This window comes from Nicotiana attenuata, unplaced genomic scaffold, assembly GCF_001879085.1.
Source record: "Nicotiana attenuata strain UT unplaced genomic scaffold, NIATTr2, whole genome shotgun sequence".
NCBI lineage: Eukaryota > Viridiplantae > Streptophyta > Magnoliopsida > Solanales > Solanaceae > Nicotiana > Nicotiana attenuata.
Window position 1 is genome coordinate 479,729 of NW_017670523.1, and position 21,092 is coordinate 500,820.

The following is a 21,092-nucleotide window of genomic DNA, read 5'->3' on the forward strand; positions in this document are numbered from 1 at the left end:
AAAATCGGATCTACCCGATTTTACTATTTGATCAAAACCAGGGAGATGCATCGAGGGTCAGCCTCGTAATGAAGCAGATCAAAGTGACGAAGACAAGGTACCAAGTTCGAGAATCAAGCTGCTTGTCGAGATCGAGGCCGGCAGCGATCGAGACCAAACAGGGCAGACTTCGAGCAAAGCGCAATAACAGAAAAGCGAGATATCCGTGACTGGTCTAAGATCATGGCAGAAATCTCGAAATGGATCAAATCAAAGGCAGTTGTTTAGGTTAATCATAGGATTTACTTCCGTAATTAGAATTGTACCATAGGTAGGATTCCTCTACTATATAAAGAGGGTCCTAATCGTTTTGTAAAGGACCTTACACTCTGAGATATCAAAGCAATATAACACCTTTTTCTTTAGTTCATATTCTTGTTTATCAGCTTGCTATATTTTAATCGCTCTGGGACAAATTAGTTCGAGGGTATTCAACCCGAGGGCTGAATTCCATTCAAACACTCGTTTACTTTATATTATTGTTAATTTTTATTATTACTCTTTACATTTATCAATTGGTATTAGGTGAAATCACGTGTCCTTAAAACCATATTATAAGCTTAATTGTTATCCAATTTTAAGGGTAAACAGTTTGACGCCCACCTTGGGGATAAGGATAATAGTGATTTCCTGGTATAAATTCTCGTAACACACACTACTTTACGCTTGTTCTCGTAAGTGTTTTTGATTTCAGGATCAACATGTCTAACTCCCAAGCAGTACCCACTCACGCCGATGACGGCCTCGGTTTTCGTGGAGAAAACGATAATGTAGCCGCCCTAGGGATCGAAGTGCCCCAAGCTGGCCACGAGGGAGTACCGATCGCAGAACCCGTTGATGTTAGTTCGCACGTCACCCTAAATGCAAATCTATGTGTTAACCCTGGAAATAGTGTCCACATTGATGCCCGAGCAGCCGATCAGAATGCACAGAGCGGTGGAGAAGGCGGAATTAGCCTTCGAATGATATTTGAAATGTTGCAGACTCAACAAGTTGCGATAGTCCAACTCCAAAATCAGAACTCGAGCACCAAGCAGAATTGAGCTCGAAATATCACAAGAAGTTGTTTATAAAATCGAACCTATACCGGAGAAATTGAACGCCAATGAATCGGGGACTGATCCCGCCATTATGAAGATGCTCGAGGAGCTTACTAAGCGGATCGTATCAGGTTAAAGGAAAATCGAGGCTAATGACAAAAAGGTAGAAACGTACAACTCACGGGTTGACTAAATACCGGGGCACCCTCGATTCTAAAGGGTTTGGATTCGAAGAAGTTTGTGCAGAAGCTTTTCCCTCCAAGTGCGGCTCCGAAGCCCATTTCTAAGAAATTCCGTATGCCATAAATCCCCAAATACAATGGGACCACCCACCCTAATGAGCACATCACTTCTTACACATGCACAATGGGAATGACTTAGAAGATGATGAGATTGAATTCATTCTATTGAAAAATTTTGGAGAAACTTTATCGAAGGATGCCATGATATGGTATCATAACTTACCATACAACTCGATTGATTCGTTTGCTATGCTCGCAGATTCTTTTGTGAAATCCCATGCCGGAGCCATTAAGTTGCAACAAGGAAATAGGACCTCTTTAAGGTCAGATAAAAAGATAACGAGATGCTCAGGGAATTCGTATCTCGGTTCCAAACGGAGAGAATGGATTTGCCTTTAGTCACCGAAGATTGGGCTGTTCAAGCTTTTACACAAGGTCTCAACACTCGGAGCTCCATAGCTTCACAATAGTTGAAGCAAAATTTGATCGAATATCCAGCTGTCACTTGGTCCGATGTACACAATCGGTATCAGTCCAAGATTAGGGTCGAAGATGATCAATTGGGAACTCCAATTGTTCGATTTATCCCAACATACCCGTGGACAGAGTTAAAAGGGACGTCGATCGGGAACCACAATCGAATAGAGATAGATACCAGCCATACAGTGGAGATCAGAGAAATAACGGGCCTGGATGCAACCCCATACGGAATGATAGAAGGAATGACCGGGGACAGAGTTCCCGGTGGCTTATGAGAAAAAGTGGTTTCGATAGGGATGCCGGGTCTAAAGAAGCATGTCGACTGTCAGAATACAACTTCAGCATCGATGCATTAGGTATTGTATCAGCCATTGGTCAGATTAAGGATACTAGATGGCCCAAACCCTTACAAATCGATCCAGCTCAAAGGAACCCTAATAAAATGTGCAGATACCATGGTACCCATGGTCATAGAATCGAAGACTGCAGACAGTTGAGGGAGGAGGTAGCCCGTTTATTTAACGAGGGTAACCTTCGAGAATTCTTAAGTGATCGGGCGAAGAACCACTTCAAAAATAGAGATTCGAACAAGCAGAAGAGCAGGATGAGCCACAACACGTAATTCATATGATCGTTGGTGGGGTCGATATCTCTCAAGGACCGGTATTCACACGCACCAAAGTAACAATTACTAGGCAAAAGCGAACTCGAGACTTCTTACCAGAAGAAACCTTGTCTTTCAACGACGAGGACGCAGAAGGGATCGAACAACCTCACAACGACGCACTGGTAATATCTATCCTTATGAATAAAATTCAAGTTAAACGTGTGTTGATTGATCCAGGTAGCTCGGCAAATATTATTCGATCAAGGGTCGTAGAACAACTCGGCCTCCAAGATCAGATCGTGCCCGCAGCTTGGGTACTTAACGGCTTCAACATGGCAAGTGAAACCACCAAAGGGAAAATAATTCTACTAGTAAACGTGGCCGGGGCTATCCAGGAAACAAAGTTCCATGTTATCAAAGGCGACATGAGGTACAACGCGCTGCTCGGAAGGCCTTAGATTCATAATATGAGAGCAATGCTCTCGACGCTTCACCAAGTCTTGAAATTCCCAACACCAGAAGGAATCAAAACGGTGTACAGTGAACAACCCGCCGCCAAGGAAATGTTTGCAATCGATGAGGTAATACCAGTATCGACGCTGTCATTAACAAAGAGATCGGAATCGAATGGAAAATAAGAAGTCAAATAGCAACCACAGTCGTCGGCCTCAACCCGATCGGAAGAGCCAGAAACTTTTGAGGATGATGATTATATGATACCTCAAACCTACCTTCGTAATCCCCGTTGATTCCGATGCAATGAATTTAACGGTCGAAGAGCTGGAACAAGTCATACTGATTGAGCATCTGCCCGTACCTGAGCATGGGGTTAACTCCCGAGCTTAGGAAAAAACTCGTTCAATTCCTTTTAAATTACATGGATTGTTTTGCTTGGTCCCACTTAGATATGATAGGGATCCCATCGACGATCATTACGCATCGACTGAGCTTGGACCCGAAGTTCCGCCCAGTGAAACAAAAGAGAAGACCTCAGTCCGAGGTAAAACATGCATTCATTAAGGGACGAGGTAATAAAACTTCTCAATATAGGATCCATTCGGGAGGTAAAATATCCCGAATGGTTAGCAAACGTAGTTGTAGTTCCAAAAAAGGGAAACAAACTTAGAATGTGCGTAGACTATAAGAGTTTAAACAAGGCATGCCCTAAAGATTCCTTTCCTTTGCCGAATATTGATCGCATGATCGATGTCACGGCCGACCACGAGATCCTTAGTTTTCTCAATGCCTATTCCGGATACAATCAAATACAGATGAACCCGGAGGATCAGGAAAAGACTTCGTTCATCACTAAGTACGGCACCTATTGTTATAATGTAATGCCATTTGGACTAAAAAATGCTAGTGCTACTTATCAACGCCTAGTAAATTGAATGTTCGAAGAAAAAATAGGTAAATCAATGGAGGTTTATATTGATGATATGCTGGTTAAGTCCATGCGAGCAGAGGACCATTTGAAACATTTGCAGGAGACCTTCGATACACTGAGAAAGTATAACATGAGGCCTAACCCGAAGAAATGTACATTCGGGGTCGGCTCGGGCAAGTTCCACGGCTTTATGGCATCAAATCGGGGGATCAAAATCAACCCCGATAAAATCAAGGCAATCGAAGACATCACAGTTGTTGACAATGTCAAGGCTGTACAAAGCTTAACAGGACGCATAGCCGCACTGGGACGATTTATTTCGAGGTCCTCAGATAGGAGCCACCGGTTCTTCTCATTGCTTAAGAAAAAGAGCAATTTCGCATGGACCCTAGAATGTCAACAGGTTTTGGAGGAACTCAAATGATACCTGTCGAGTCTGCCATTGCTTCACACCCTAAAAACGGACGAGCAACTTTACTTGTACTTAGCGGTCTCGGAGATAGCGGTAAGTGGGGCCTTAGTTCGAGAAGAGCAAGGTACACAATTTCATGTCTATTATGTTAGTAGGACCTTAGGTGAAGCCGAGACCCGGTACCCACACTTAGAAAAATTAGCCCTTGCTTTAATAAGTGCCTCTAGGAAATTAAAACCATATTTTCAGTGTCACCCAATTGTGTTGTAACCACCTACCCCCTTCGCAACATTTTGCAAAAGCTTAAACTCTCGGGCCGATTGGCCAAATGGGCCGTCGAGATCAGCGGGTACGATAGCGAGTATCAACCCCGAACGGACATCAAGTCTCAAATCTTGGCAGACTTCGTGACCGACTTTACGCCAGCCCTCGAACCCGAGGTCGAACAGGAACTATTATCAAAATTGGGTACATCATCGGGGGTGTGGACCCTCTTCACGGACGGCACTTCGAACGTGAAGGGGTCCAGGCTAGGCATCGTTTTAAAGCCACCCACAGGTAATACGATTAGATAGTCTATCAAAACTTTGAAATTAACTAACAATGAGGCCGAGTATGAGGCCATGATTGCAAGTCTCGAGTTAGCTAAGAGCTTGGGAGTGGAGGTCATCGAGGCCAAGTGCGACTCCCAGCTTGTGGTAGATCAAGTCAACAGAACTTTCGAGGTTCGAGAAGATCGAATGCAAAGATACTTGGACAGATTACATATGTCTCTACATCGATTAAAAGAATGGACCCTACAATACGTACCTCGAGAACAAAATAGTGAGGCCGATGCCCTTGCATATTTGGGGTCGTTGATTGAAGATGATGAGCTTAGTTCGGGGACGGTCGTAAAACTTTCAAGGTTAGTAATCGAAGAAGGACACACCGAGATAAACTCCACAAGTCTAACCTGGGATTGGAGGAATAAGTACATCGAATACCTAAAGAACGGGAAGCTTCCAACGGATCCTAAAGAATCAAGGACTCTACGCACTAAGGCCGCACTGTGCACTTTGGCCGAGGATGGAACACTGTATAGGAGAACATTCGATGGAATGTTAGCAAAATGTTTGGGACCAGGAGAAATCGATTACGTTCTACGAGACATTCACGAGGGCACTTGTGGAAACCATTCCGGTACCGAGTCATTGGTTCACAAAGTCATTAGAGCAGAATATTATTGGGCCGATATGGAAAAAGACACTAAAGAATTTGTTCAAAAATGCGACAAATGTCAAAAGTATGTGCCGATGATCCACCAGCCCGGAGAGCAACTTCACTCACTCCTATCCCTATGGCCATTCATGAAATGGGGGATGGATATCGTCGGCCCTCTACTATCGGCCCCAGGTAAAGCTAAATTTATTTTGCTTATGACTGACTATTTTTCTAAGTGGGTTGAAGCACATGCCTTCGAGAAAGTCAGAGAAAAAGAAGTTTAGACTTCACCTGGGATCACATTATATGCCGATTCGGGATGCCTGCCGGGATCGTACGTGATAACGGAAAGCAATTCGTCGGCAGCAATGTGACGAAGTTTTTCGAAAATCACAAAATGAAAAGGATCCTGTCAACACCGTATCATCCTAGTCGAAACGGACATGCCGAATTGACAAACAAGACCGTCATCCAAAATCTGAAGAAAAGATTGAACGAAGCCAAAGGAAAATGGAGAGAAGTATTGCCCAAGGTCCTTTGGGCGTATCGAATAACGTCGAAGTCCAGTACGGAGGCAACACCGTTCTCTTTAGTCTATGGTGCCGAAGCTCTCATCCCGCTCGAAGTCGAGGAACCTAGCTTTAGGTTTCGGTATGCAATGAAAGAGTCAAACCACGAGGCTATGAATACGAGCCACGAATTACTAGACGAAAGGTGAGATGCTGCCCTTGTTCGAATGGCCGCGCAGAAATAGCAAATCGAGAGGTATTACAACCGAAGAGCCAATCTTCGACACTTTAAAACCGGGGACTTAGTTCTGAGAAAGGTCACTATTAGTACTCGGGATCCAAATGAAGGAACACTTGGCCCGAACTCGGAAGGACCGTATCAGGTCCTCGATATCGTCGGAAAAGGATCTTACAAACTTGGAACGTGGACGGCGAGCAATTACCAAACAATTGGAATATATCACTCCTCAAACGATATTACTGCTAAGGTACGACCTTCTCCATTTTCATTTATATTGTATACTAACCGATTGCAGGTGTTCGACCGAAGATATCGAAGGCTCCTTTATCACAAAGTCCTTAGGTCTGAAAGCACGTGTTGCACTCTTTTTCCCTTAGACCGGTTTTTGTCCCAAATGGGCTTTTTCAGCGAGGTTTTTAATGAGGCAACCATTGTTCGTGCTAACTTAGAGCAACTCGATAATATCCGAGGTTTCTTTACAATAAACCTCGAATAATGGGGGGCATCACTCTCTGATGTTAACTTTATTACAAGGAAGGTATTTCGTGTCAACAGGGTCTCGATAGGTAAAACTTTGTAAGGGCCAAACGATCAAACGAACCGTGCCCGTGTAGATTTCTCGATCCCTAATGATGAACATGTACGCATGTATAATCTATTGAGAGAAGTATTTTTCCTTGCCAAATATTTCATGCTTTAGAAAAAATTTTACTTTACAATTTCTTAGTTTTGGCCTGTTGCGGAAACAAGCTTAAGGGCTGATCACAACTGAAGTTCGTACAACTTACCCCGTACTCGGGTACTGCCGTGCGAAAAATCGATGTAATCGAACTACTAAAATCTCGAGATCATAAGACCTTAAAAAGGCAACCCTCATTTTTATAGGCCAAGACCACCCCACTCGGGGACTGACACTGCGAACAAGTTCGAAGTGTAACCGGGAAACAAGCCCAAGAGGCAAATCCCAAGTCAAAGGCTACGGCCAGACCAACACGGCTCAGAGACATCCGAATTCCGTAATAAAATAGGCGTTCAAATATCTTCATAAAACCGATTTAAAAGGCTACCCTCGGCAAATTTACAAAGGGTTTCGATCACATCAACCCTCGAAAACCTTAAGGGGTACCGAATTGTTCGAACTCCCAAATAAGCTTATTTCATGCTAAGGCGTAAAGAAGAAAAGGGTTTCGGAAACACTAAACCTCGAAAACCCTAATGGATACAGATTTATCTCGTGATAAGGCATACCAAATTTTATATGATTAACTTTTTAAGCCGAAAAGGTAAAAAAAAACCATTCTTTTAAGGCCATATCGGCCTAATTCGAGAACCTAAGGGCCATTTTATTTTTTGAGTTCGAGAAGTTATCCTCACTCAACTAAAACCTAAGGGTCACCCTACTTTGATTCCGAGCAAGTACTCACTCGATTACTAAGACTACATTAGTCCGACTTTGATCAAATTGCCTAAGCCTTGTACTTATGAACAAAATTTTCACAAGGCATAGACAAAACAAAATTTGCACGAGGCAGAATTGAAATAAAGACAAGTCATAGAGAAAAGAGATCTTTTGTATATATGAAAATATTTACAAGGACCGATCAGGGTCCTACGCAAAAAATCAAAAATATAATAATATCCCAAGCGCCTAATTTTCCTTGGGAGATACATCCTCGCCATCGGGATCTCCTCCACCCTCAAATCCACTCACGCTCTCGGAATCGTCATCATCAGAAGAAAGCAACATTCTAGCTTCTGCCTCAAGCTCCTTCGCATTCTCGATCTCCATAGCAAGGTTAAAGCCACGAGCATGAATCTCCTCAGGAGTCTCTCTTCGAGACTGGCACTAGGGAAGCTCGGCGGTACAGTATTCTCAAGTCTGAGCAGTAACAATAACTTCCTTTTCCCGAGGTTGAGCGACTTCGGCATCGTATCGGTAGATGGCCACGATTGCCTCAACATCGGCCTTAGCCTTTTCAGCCTCGGATTTTGCCACTGCAAGATGCGTGACCAACCGAGCCTGGAGGTCCTCGATTTTCTTGGCTTGTGCCAAGTTATTTTCTTTCATGCCATGGAGCTGGCTTTTAGCCGAGGTTAACTGAGCTCGAACAATCTCTTTCTCTGAGGCAAGGAGGTCCATATTTTGCTTCCACGCTATGGTTTCTGCCATCACCACATTTACCTCTCTAAGGAGTTGCCCGATCGTCTCGTGCAGTTGCTGGACCTGTGAGATCGAATTGTTAGCCGCCATTCCTGAACTGAGGCCATGAGCTTCTAAAGTTTTATTTACCTGCTCGGTCAATTCGTTCTGTTCTTTCAGAGCCGCTGCCAATTCAGCTCGGAGGCCTTTAATTTCCTCTTATTTCTGCCCACTAAGAAGTTCAAAGGCATTCTTCTCCTCGGTAAGCCTTTGAATGTCGGTCTCATAACAACTCAGTTCCGCCCGAGATTTGGAGAATGCCTCCTGATAAAGCACCAAGGCCTACACAGATAGAAGAAAAGGAATTAGACGAAGAAAGGAAAAAACACAAGTATGATATCAACGAAGGAAATTAAAGCTTACCCGATTCAGAGCCAGCTGTGCCTCATTGAAGAGACTCGGCGCTCTACCCGAATCTTTCCTCGACGTCTCCAAGTCGCCCGAGCCAGGGATGTCCTCGATCCAATAAAGCAGTCACGGAAAAGGTCCTCTCCTCCGTGGGCTCTTTCTATGGAAGTAGCCTTCATGTCTCGAGCCTCCTGAATCGTCCCCTCGGAAAATGAAGGAAACGACAGGGAATCTCCAATTTCAATTACCCCAAGTGGGTCGCTTGGGGAGTTCTCTTCATCTTGAAGAGCCTTGGGCTCGGCACCCACTGCCTCTTCAACGGCCTCTTCGCCCCGAGGCAAAACGCCTTTCGACACGGGGACTTGGGCCGAAGCATCCTCCCTGACCTCATCGAGCTTAGACCGGTCAATATCGGTCCATATTGGCTCCGAAGCCTTCGTAGCCCCGGTGCTAGCTCGAGTGCGGGCTACCAACCCTGAATCATCTTCTTTTTCTTCTTCTTGTTCACCCTCTTCGGGCTCATCTCGTAGCCTGAGGACTGAATCCATTGACAAAGCATTCCCCTTGCGGGTTCGCCTCTTTTTAGGCTTTTGCTCATGCAGGTTCGTAGAGCTCGAAGCCTCTTTCCTTTTCCGCTCTTTCTTCTGTTTCGGAGCAGACGGTTGGGGAGTGTTTTCTTCATCCCTGGATGGGGGCCTCATGACAATTTTTTCTCCGAGGCCTGTACGAAAGGAAATCAAATGAGTATGAAAAGAAACATTCCAGCGAAAATCATCAAATACGTAAAAAGGGGCTTACCATGATTTTTGGCCTCCCATCGGCCCCTTGCCAAATCACGCCATGAGCGCTCAGCGTACGAAGAGGTCGAAGCTAGGTCCCGAACCCAGCTCTCGAGGTTAGGAATTGCACTGGGCATCCAAGAGACCGCTACATTATAGGAAGGGATGTCGATGAGAAAAAGCAAAGGAAACAAAACAATAAATGGAAGCTGTAGGTGAGATTGTACTTACACTTCATTTTCCATTCCTCGGGAAATGGCATCTTCTCGGCCGAGATTAGGCCGGAAGTCTTCACTCGAACGAACAGGCCCATCCATCCTCGATCCTTGTCCTCATCTATGCTCGAGAACAACACCTTGGTAGCCCGACGCTGAAGCCTTATCAGCCCGCCTCGATAGAGATGGGGGCTATACAACCTGATGAGATAGTCGAAGGTGAAAGACATCCCTTCGACTTTGCTCGAGAAGAATTGGAGCAGAATGACAATCTGCCAAAGAGGGATGGATTTGACCTAGGATTATTTGATATTGACTGCAAAAATCAATGATGACGGGATCGACATGGCCCAGCGTGAAAGGGTAAGTGTAAACACTTAGAAACCCTTTCACATGGGTGGTGATGTCTTCTTCGGGGGCCGAAATCACCACCTCTTTATCTTCCCAATGGCAGTCTTTCTTCACCTGCTCAAGGTCATCTTTAGTTATCGAGCACATGTATCTCGATATTGGCTCGCATCGACCAGGGATCGACGAAGTTTTCTCGACTTTGAAGTCGGAAGTAAGTTCGCACCCCCCGGGAATACACTCCTTAGGGCATGGCTCCACCGGTGTTTTATCGCTGGCCAGCCGCGATGAAGAAGCTTTTTACTTTTGAGGCACAGTTTTTGACGTTTTTGCCATTTTTGTATAAGTTTAAAGAAAGAAGAAGAGAATAAGGCTTGGTGTTTTGATAACGAAACCTAGAGATTATGCAGAACGGAAAAACTTAATAGATGTAAAAAGCTTAAGGGATTAGAAGGAAGTGAAAGTTAAGATTGAATCAACGAGACAAGGGGCCTATTTAAGGGATTCACGGCGACGGTTCAAGCACTGGTGGCCGACCACCAACTGACGCTCATTAATGACATTGGGAACTGTACCGACGGGACGTTTCAATCACTTCCGCTGCTTACGTCATGAGGACGACGTCATGACATGTCGGAGTATAAAGTCGAACGCTCAATTCGTTTCTTCTCATTATATTCCAAGAAATGAGGGGACTATTTGTATACGGTTAAAACTGGGCCTACCCGATTTTACTATTCGATCGAGACCAGGGAGATGCATCGAGGGTCAGCCTCGTAATGAAACGAATCAAAGTGACGAAGATAAGGTACCGAGTTCGAGAAGGTGCCTGTCGAGATCAAGGCCAGCAATCGAGACTAAACAGGGCAGACTTCGAGTAAAACGCAATAACAGAAAAATGAGATATCCGTGACTGGTCGAAGATCATGGAAAAAATCTCGGAACGGATATCAAAGGCAATTATTTAGGCTAATCATAGGATTTACTTCCGTAATTAGAATTGTACCATAGGTAGGATTCCTCAACTATATAAAGAGGGTCTTAATCGTTCTGTAAAGGACCTTACACTCTGAGATATCAAAGCAATATAACGCCTTTTTCTTTAGTTCATATTATTGTTTATCAGCTTGCTATATTTTAACCGCTCTGGGACAAATTAGTTCGAGGGTATTCAAGTTCCAGGGCTGAATTCCGTTCAAACACTGGTTTGCTTTATATTATTGTTAATTTCTATTATTACTCTTTACATTTATCAATTGGTATTAGGTGAAATCACGTGTCCTTAAAATCACATTATAAGTTTAATTGTTATCCAGTGTTAAGGGTAAACAAATATTAAAAAAGTAAAAAAGAAGAAGATAAAAGTTGATAATTAGAGGATAAAATAGGTATTTGACAATCAAAAGTTTGAGAAACTGGTTGAGTGACCTTCTGAGTGCTAAAGGCATAGTTAAATGATTTTTCTGTTACAAACGAAAGAGTGATGGTTTTATTAGATAATTTCAAATAGTTGAATGACCTTTTAAGTAATGGACTCATTGTTTAAACGTATTTTCAAAGAACTTTTAGAGTTTTAGTTATACTTATCATAGTTATAGTATATTTTGTATAATACTTAAAATATACAAAAAATTGAACCGGTATGAGAAACCAAAAATTATATGATTTGACTCTCATACTGAGAACTCATAACTTCAAAGAGAGTAGTTATTTGAGTGAGCGTTTACATGCTCCCTTTTTGCTCCTCCTTCTTCTTTTTCTTTTACGACTATTACTCTCTCGGGTTCACAATAAGTATTCATTTTATCTTTTTATTTTGATCCAAAATAAGTGTTCATTTATATAATTAAGAAGGAATTAATTTTATTTTTTTAAAATTTGCCCTTATTTACATATTATAATGTATCAAGATAACAATTAATCAAGATTACTTTAGTAAATACATTTTTTTTCTTTCTAGAAGTTCGTATTTTCTTAATCGATGTGCCAAATGTAAAATGGTCATTTATTGTTGACGGGAGAGAGTACTACTTTGGAGATGAGTAGATGACTTATTGAGTAGCCAACGCTTTCGTTTAAAGAAGGCCAAATACATATACAGCCCATTCAACTTGGTCTTATTTTTCATTTTGGCACTCTATCTCAATCTTGTTCCATTTTGGCCCTCCAACTCTAACTCTTATGTTTCACTTTAACACAAAAGCTGAAACTAGTGCAAAAATATAGCGTGTGTGTATACACAAATCTGAGGTGTAATAAATATCAGTTGAATGTGCCACCTAGTTTTTTCATCCATATCAAATGGGTCAATACTAAAATACCCGAACCCGATCGTATTTGGGTAAAATTAAGTCTGCTTCTTATTTACACAAGGAAATGACAACACTGAAAATGAAATCCGAAAACGGTTCACTTACTTTGTCAAATTTATACCCATAAAAGCGACAACCTAGATTTCTTGGTGTCCGTGATACTTTGAGTTCAACTTGAAATCTACAAGAACAAACATCCATTCCGTTATGAAAAAATAATTTTCTTTGAGACATGAAATCACTTCAAACTTCAAGCTTAGATGAAATAAATCACAAAAAAAAAAAAAGAATTAATAAACGAACAATAAAATTGCAAAAGTTTGAAATTTTATGGATGGGCCAGATATGAAATCGGCAAATGAAAGCTTTGGAACTTTGAGAATGGAGACGGGGCAACAGTGGATGAAAAAAATACGGTCGGGTTCGGGTATTTTAGTAATGACCCGTTTGACATGGATGAAAAACTAGGTGGCAACATTTAATATATTTATTACACCTCAGATTTGTGTATACACACGCGCTATATTTTTTGCACTGGTTTCAGCTTTTGTGTGAAAGTGAAACATAAAAAATAGAATTGGAGTGCCAAAATGGAATAAGGTTGAGATAGAGTGCCAAAATAAAAAATTGGGCTAAGTTGAATGGGCTGTATTTGTATTTGGCCTTTAAAGAAAGCTTTTCTGTCGTTCCCTCCTTTATTATTTTCTTTCTTTTTTGTGTCAGAAGTAAAAGTAGAAGTAAAAAGTTAGAGACAATCAGAAACTTTATTGTTCGTAAGAACAAGCGTGCATTTATTCCACACTGTATTTCGTTTCATATTATCACACTACATTGTAGATTAGTCAATTTTGTCTCTATTTGCTATGTCATAATTAGAATTGTAACGTGCGGATATTGCAGAATACATGCATCATTTCTTTATTTTTTTAATGGAACAAATTCATAGCTCTTATTAATTTCTTAAATGCTAGCTAATAAGTAAAGTTAATTGATGTTTTACTGGTGTGAAATATTACCAATAGAGTACTTGGAATACTTTTACTTGCGTATTTCAATATCTTTTGTAAAAATAAAACAAGAGCAAGTTTGTCCCCGATATGATGGCTGAGAAATCAGAATTAGAATCTCATTGTTACATTATTGAATTATGTAATTAGAATCTCATTGTTACAAGTTCGAATCATTGAATGGTGTAATGTCACACATTGAATATTCAACGGCAACCAAAGGAGCTTATAAATATTTTGAATCACTATAGTATCAACATCTGAATTAGATGCTTATACTATTTCACACTGTATTATATCGCACTCGTAAATTATAGTATTAAAGTCTTTCGCTCGTTGTAATATGATTTTGGGTTGAATTCTTTAATATAATTCGTACAAATTAATGACATGTTTGTTAATCATATAAAGAGAAAAGCAAATGTCTGTGTCTTCCATTATTAGTTACTAGTGACTTTTACTCTCTCTATTTCTTCATCAACGCTCATAGGCCACAGCCCTCGCCACACGGCCAAACCCAAATAGAGAGAGAGCATTCTAATTCCCTATATCAACGCCGCATTCACAATTCACAATCCGACAACTTTTCTTCTTCCTGTTTTGCTTAAACTAAAATAGAAACAACAGTCTACATTCTTCCCCATTTCTTCTCCATCTTCCATTTTTCAATTCTCCACTCATCTACAAAAATGTCTGAACTGTGCTTATCAAACACTTGTATTAAATTTTTTGGTCTCCTCATCTCCGACTTAACTCTCTTCTGTTACTTCATTCTCTCTCACCCTCTTTACTTCTCTTACTTCATTTTCTTCTCTCCTTACCTCCTTAAACTCTTCTCTTTTCTCTCCCCTCTCTTCATCACCACTTCCCTTTTGCTCCTCGCCCTTCTCACCACCCTCTCCCCAGCTAAATTCATCAGCCATGAAAAATTCAAATCTTGTACAGAAAATTCTGAGTCAGAAAAGGTTAGTATTCTGCTCTCTGTTTATCATGCTGTAGTGGAAATGTTAAAGACACAGGGTGATGTCAAAACTGACGAGCTCTGTCGTCTGGAGGATTTTGAAGTTTACAAAATCGTGTTTCAAGAAAACCCAATTGAATTCTTGGACTATACATCAGCTGAAGTTAGTGAAAAATCAGTTCTTGATTCTTCAGTTCAAGAAAAAGACTCTGCCACTGCCACAGAAAATTCAGGTGAAATGGAGGAGAAGACATTGGAAGATTTCTTCAAAGAAATAGATGAGTTCGAAAGCAAGACTTGGAATAGTGATAATGTGGAAAGGAAGAAAATTGAGGCATTGGGCACAAAGGCCGATAAAGTTGTTGAAAAACAAAAGGAAGAAATGATGATGGGAAATGGATCCAAGGAGGCTGCTGCTCATGTTGATAAAGTGAAAAAGTCACATTCTTGGAGACTTGGAGAAAATCTTGATTACAACAAGTCAAAAATAATGGAGCAGAATTTGGGGAGCTATGGATCTATGAGGAAAGAAAAAGAGTGGACAAGGACATTGGCATGCAAACTTTATGAGGAAAGGCACAATGCTAGTGATAGTAGTGGTGGTGAAGGGATGGATTTGTTGTGGGAAACTTATGAATTAGACTCAGCAAAGAGCAAGGTCAAAAGGGATAATGTTAACAAGAAGAAGAAATCAGGAGAATTGAAGAGCTACAAAAAAGATGAAGAAGAGGAAGAAGAAATGAATGGGCAGTTGTGTTGCTTACAGGCTCTAAAGTTCTCAGCTGGAAAGATGAATTTAGGTATGGGAAGGCCTAATCTTGTTAAGATTTCTAAAGCAATTAAAGGGTTTGGATGGCTACATCATGTCAGCAAGAAAAACAAGGTCCATTGTGGAGAATGATTTTAGCATAGTCAAATTAATTATGCTTATCTAAGGAGTAATTAAATTAGCTTCAAAGAGAGATGTTTGTAGTAGTATTAAATATTTGTTTTCCACGAAATTAGACTACTTAACAAGTAAATACTTTTTGTTGTATAACAATTATTAATCAAATCCTATCTAATTATCCATGATATTTCTGATATTGTTGGGGGAAAAAAGTGAAAAATTCCAGGTAGGGGAGAAGGGGTGAATGTTGATAAAGCTTCTAATTTCTTTATGAGTTGTTTCTGTTGAATGTTCTCTAGTGATTCTTGGCATGCTTGTTGGTTGATGGATTGATATGTTCCCCTTTTGCCTAACCTTTGGCATAAAATGAGATTCTTAATATCACCAGATGATGACACTATTTTTGTGGTCATATCTGTCTATATGAGGAAGGGAAAAGTTTCACTCTGCTGCTAGCTTGTATTGTACTAGTATTACTTTTGCTTTCTCACTGCATCAGCACTTTTCACTTTTGGGAGATAAGTAAAAATTACTACTGTATATGGATTTCCAAGAAGGTAGATTCCAGTTCTCTCTCAAAGCTCTATGATTTTAATGCTATCTCACAACAGTTACAAGTCGGGGCGGGGAGAGGGGATTCAGAGGCGGATTTAGAGCACAACCAACGGGCTCACAAGAGTTTTATAGCTTTTACGCAGACCCTGTATATATATGTCTATACATTATTGACCATGAATTCAATTTTTATCATATCTTAATTCGAGGTCACTATAGGAACCTATAAACTTCAAATCTTGAATCTTTTTTTGGGGCTTTCACCAGGAAGCTCAAGACTTTTTGTGTGAAAATAAAAGGAAGAAACAGAAGTTCAAATTGTTCACACCAGTTGACAAGAGTTTGTAAAGAATACTGTAAATTTGTAATGGATATTTGACAATTAGGCCATTACACCTTATCTTTACAAATAGTTACTGATTATGCAATTAGGCCATTGTATTCGCAAAAACCTTTATCTCATAGATAGAATCAAAGGAAGTGCCTATGTATGTCAATGTGTGTGTGTATATATGCATGTTAAATTTGAATTAGCTCCTTTGCAATTTCTCTGTGTTTTGAAGTTGGGAGCAATAACTAGAACAATAAGGTTTCATTTGGACAAAATTAGACTTGAAGTTAGAATTTTTTTTTATTTGGAGTTGAAGATAAAATCAGAATTCATAGAAGTTTTCTACTTTTGGTAAGGTGATCAAAATAATCAAGAATGTTACAAGGGGACAAGTAATTGCAACCGTGTTTTGATTCTTGCTGTTTTTTTTTTTTTTTTTGTGCAACAACATTTTTAAGTTAAAACACTATGCTCTATTCGTTATCCATAAATTCAGGTACCATGTTTGTTCATAACATAAAAAATCAAAATATCAATTGATAACTGTTAAGTCTGTTAAAATCAATTATAATTGCTCGAATCTTTAATTAAAATTTACTTGCACTTCTGAAAATTTCCAAAAAGTCATCCAATTGCATTTTGAAGGTATGAAATTCAAAAATAGCTAGATTTACAAGTGGTAATTGAAAAATACTTACAATTTCAAAAGTAATCGAAGTTTAGCCACTTATCATGTAAATATAAATCTGAACCAAAGCACTGTTCGAAATTCGAAAAATATTCCAGCATAATATACTTGAGTTCGAATTTTTTACATGTGAGCTTCTAGCATAATATATTGGAGTTCCAGCATAATATGCTGGAAGTTCATACATAGATGCTCCAATCTTCATTATATTATGCTAGAACTTTCCGTGTGTTGGAGTTCCAGTATAATATGCTGGAAGTTCATACACAGATGCACCAATCTCCATATATTATGCTGGAACTTTCCGTGTTGTAGCAAAATAGTGGCTATTTTTCAATGACTTTACAAACGCTGGCTATTTTTCAATTACCGGTCCAAAACTAGTTAGCTCGTGGTATTTTCACATTTTTAAAGTGAAAGAGCCCATTTTAATAGTGACTCAATCTTTCCCAGGCCCAATTGTAGTGGCCTTTATTAAAAATTGAACCTCCAAATGAAGCTCAAGTCTGCAAAAGTTGATCCGTTCTGTTACCCAAAAGACTAAATTGAAATATTAGCATAAGTTTGTAAAGGAAAAGAAAAAGCCTGCCACAACTAGTCTACCAAGTATGTGTACGCCCCAATAAAATCCTCTACTTCTTTACAGAACATGAAAGCTACCTCTACTCGCAATAATGACATAAGAGACCGAGAGAGAAAATGTGGCATTATAATAGGAAGTTAGGAACTATCAACTCAAGTCTATACTATTACTACTACTAATGTAGCATGCTAACACTATTATCCCAAAATATTTTGTCTGAGTATGGAATATTAAGGTACTGAAATCTACCATACTACAATTATATGCATAAAACCAACCTACCTATTTTGTTTATGAATGACCCAACTGTATTACTAATGAATGAAGGTATTATTACTTGCTGGCTGCTGCTATAGAAAACAAAACTGTGCAGGTAGAAGACTAGTAGCACGTTCAGGAATCCTTTAATTTGCTTATTTAATTTCTCTGCTCTCTTACTCTATTATGATATCATACTTAGTACGAAGGACCTCCATTTTGGCTAATTCTTCTGTCTTTTTCACAGCACTGCTGCTGCTTTCTTCCAATACTTGCTTCATTACTAGTGTCCTTTGAATTATGATGGTATCCCCAACTTTCAATCTGTGGCGAGCTGCATACTTCTTCCAGTCCTTTCTAAGAAATCTTCCCCTCTTATTTTCCACAAGTTCCATCACCCATACTTCTCCAATCTGACTATTTAGAGTTAGTGTTGCAGGTAATGCAATATAAGGATTGAGTCCCACAAAGGATTCCTCCAATACACGTAAGCCATTCCCACCGTAAATATCATATTTTGTTAAAATCTTGCGAAGCACCAATTCCTTATTTACATATTCACGGACATCATCAACAGTTTGGACTCTGCAAATATATGCATGGAACAACAATTCAATATTCACTAAAACATTTCACCACTGTTGTGGGGTTCATATCAAACAAGTTTAAATTAAATTTCAAGATTCGCTCATTTAAAGAATAGGGAAAGCTTGAAATCATAGAAATGTGTTAATCTCCTTATTGTAGCATAAAGAAAGAGGGGAAACAAGTAACAACATGCTTGTTAGAATCGGTGCTTTCATTAAGTACATCAGTGATCGGGTACAGTACAGCATCCATTTCTTGAAGGATAATGGACTTGTTTCTCAGAAACAACCCTGCATGTTAAATTGGACTTAACCTTTCTCTAATGCATGCACCATATGTTGTGAACTTAGTGAGTGACTTGGTGGAACACATATTTGAAAATTTGGAAAATTATGTGTGGGACCCATTTTGAGCAAGGCCAGATGCTCACTGCGTGAAAGTGCATTGTGAGAGAATTAATTATAAATACAATAGAAGGCATAGTGCGTTGGGGGAAGAAAAGTTGTCAAGTGTTATCTCTGTTTTCTCATCTTTGAGATCTTCTATACTTCCCATCCCTAATTCTATATCAGTCTATTTCTCACCTCTTTATTCTTAGATCTTCAGTAACAGTGTTCTTACGTTCATTAGCCTTTGCTTTGTAATTTCAATTATTGTAGAATTAATACAATCAGTTGTTTGGTATATTATCTGGGTTGTTACATTGGTGCTTTCATCCATCGGACTCCCATGGAGGTACTGGATCGATTCAGCGGCAGCGGCAACCCAGAGAGCTGGCTTTTTCGGGGTGAGCGATACTTCACTTACCTTGGCTTCACCGAGAAGGATTGGTTACCTCTTCCTTCCCTTTACCTTGGTGGTGAAGCTCTTCATTGGTTCAATCGGTTGTTTCAAAACGATCAATTTTTCGATTGGAAACATTTCAAGGCAAAATTTGCTCAGCATTTTCAACAACCCACCACACATCCAGTAGGGAGTCTAGCTTATTCCTCAAAGGTTCGTTTTAATAATGTCAATCATATCCCTATAGTGTCACGATCAGCTCTAGTGTCTCCTTTTCCTCGTCCAAGCCTTCTTCCGAATTCATCAGCATTTGAATCGGCCTATGGAAATGTAAACTCGAAGGCGGACCACATGTTCGATAAATTGCCAGTGTAGTTTGAAACAATAGATTCCTTGACATTGATAACTAGCAGTAATACTGAGATTGAATCCTGAAGATATAGAAGCACCTCAAATTGGGAATGCAAAATCAGTAGAAGTAGTGGAATTCGTACAGGAACCTTTTGTCACTATTGATGATCAGGTGTTCGACGAAATTTCACACGCCGCGGTGAGCTCAAGCATTCATGATCTTAATGCTATTGTCCATGAGGGAGACAACTCTGTTACTACAGTATCCAAGGTGTACAATGATAGCTTATGCGCAAATGGCAGCTTCTAAACCAAGGTACATAGTGAGGTCTTTGATGATACAACCGGATCGAATACTAGGGAGGAAGAAAAATCACGAGATACTACTGTTGCTCAGTTGTTTGACAAATCTCGTCAAAGGGATACATCAGATCTTCTGGTTTTAACTAGCCGAGGAATTGTGTTGTCGAATGCGAGTGTGAGATTTGCTGTAATAGAATTTCCTTTTGCCGGTACACTATGGTTTGGCACAACTCCATATTTGCGTAATTCTCTTGAAGATATTGGTGGGGTTAATCAAAATCAGGTGTCACTTTACCTTGACTTTGACTCACACAGATGCAGTTGGGTTGATACTGTGCAGGAACGCGATCTTCCTTTGTTGTCTAAATCGAGAATGCATTGCTATGGAGGAGCAAATACAAGGAGTGCTCCAGGCAATTGCTGAAAGTTACTCTACGCATTCACCAAATATTCGGGTCCATAAAAATGTTAGACTCTTGTTTGTGCTGTTTGGTTCCCAGCATGACGAACCTGATCTACCCTGCCATTGTACATCACTTCCATCTGAGATGAAACTTGCTTTAGAGGATATAAAATCTGAAGAGGTGTTTGATGAAATGTTAAATAGTTGCTGCCCAACACCATTTGCGAAGGTGCAATCAGATGCCCCAGTTAAAATGATCGATGAAGATGCTACATGTCCTGAAACTATCGAAGTCCAATTGTTTACCGAAAGTCCCTAAAGAGATATGCTAGTGAGGGAGCCTGAGACTATCGAGGACCTCTATCTTGATAATTTGTTTAAGGCAAATGAGGACAGTATTTCAGCTAGTTACATGCCTTTGGATGAAATGCTATCTGATGTTGAGCATGGGGAATCTACTAGGGGTTTCAATGATCACTCTATTTTGAATCGATTTCCATTTGATCCTGGTGCTAATTTCTTATGTGCCACATTAACGTTAACTGCAGTAAATTTTTGTGTATGGGATCCAGAACTTAGCTCTGAGTTCATGGCTCTAACAGGTTGTACAGAGCAGGAGGAGGCACATACATTGTTTGAAGGAATTAGCAACAGAAGGAGCTGCTTATTTGCAAAGTTGTATGATTGGGAGCATGTGGGTGGAGTCGAAACGGGTGTTGAATGCAATTGTATTTTTCAAAATTCTTGTACATCATACAAGCTACTGGATGAGTCTATAGCACATTCCTTTTTGTATCCCTTTGATGGTGCTCCAACTCACCTTAAGGAACAATCCATAATTACTCACTTGAGGTATTTTAGGAGTGGAATAATGTGGTGTCACTGTGAGGTTTCTTATCTAATCGGTGGGAAGCATTGGATACTCATGGAGCTCATTCATTATGAAGAAGACATCACTCGCTACAGCCACGTATATTGTAATGATGCTTTCCTGCTGTTTTGGAATTCCTAATTCTAAAGTTCTAAAGTT

The 21,092-nt window shown here is 40.1% G+C and overlaps 1 protein-coding gene across 1 annotated transcript; it reads left to right on the top strand.

Annotated features, from left to right (window-relative positions):
- Positions 1–14,373: 14,373 nt before the first annotated feature.
- LOC109240537 lies at positions 14,374–15,231 on the top strand. The gene has a single exon (XM_019407191.1). It carries the CDS (start codon positions 14,374–14,376, stop codon positions 15,229–15,231), a length of 858 nt encoding a protein of 285 aa, XP_019262736.1.
- Positions 15,232–21,092: the final 5,861 nt, after the last annotated feature.

Excerpts from the sequence above, each read along its gene's own strand:
- LOC109240537 (XM_019407191.1), top strand. The coding sequence starts at position 14,374 with ATGTTAAAGACACAGGGTGATGTCAAAACTGACGAGCTCTGTCGTCTG.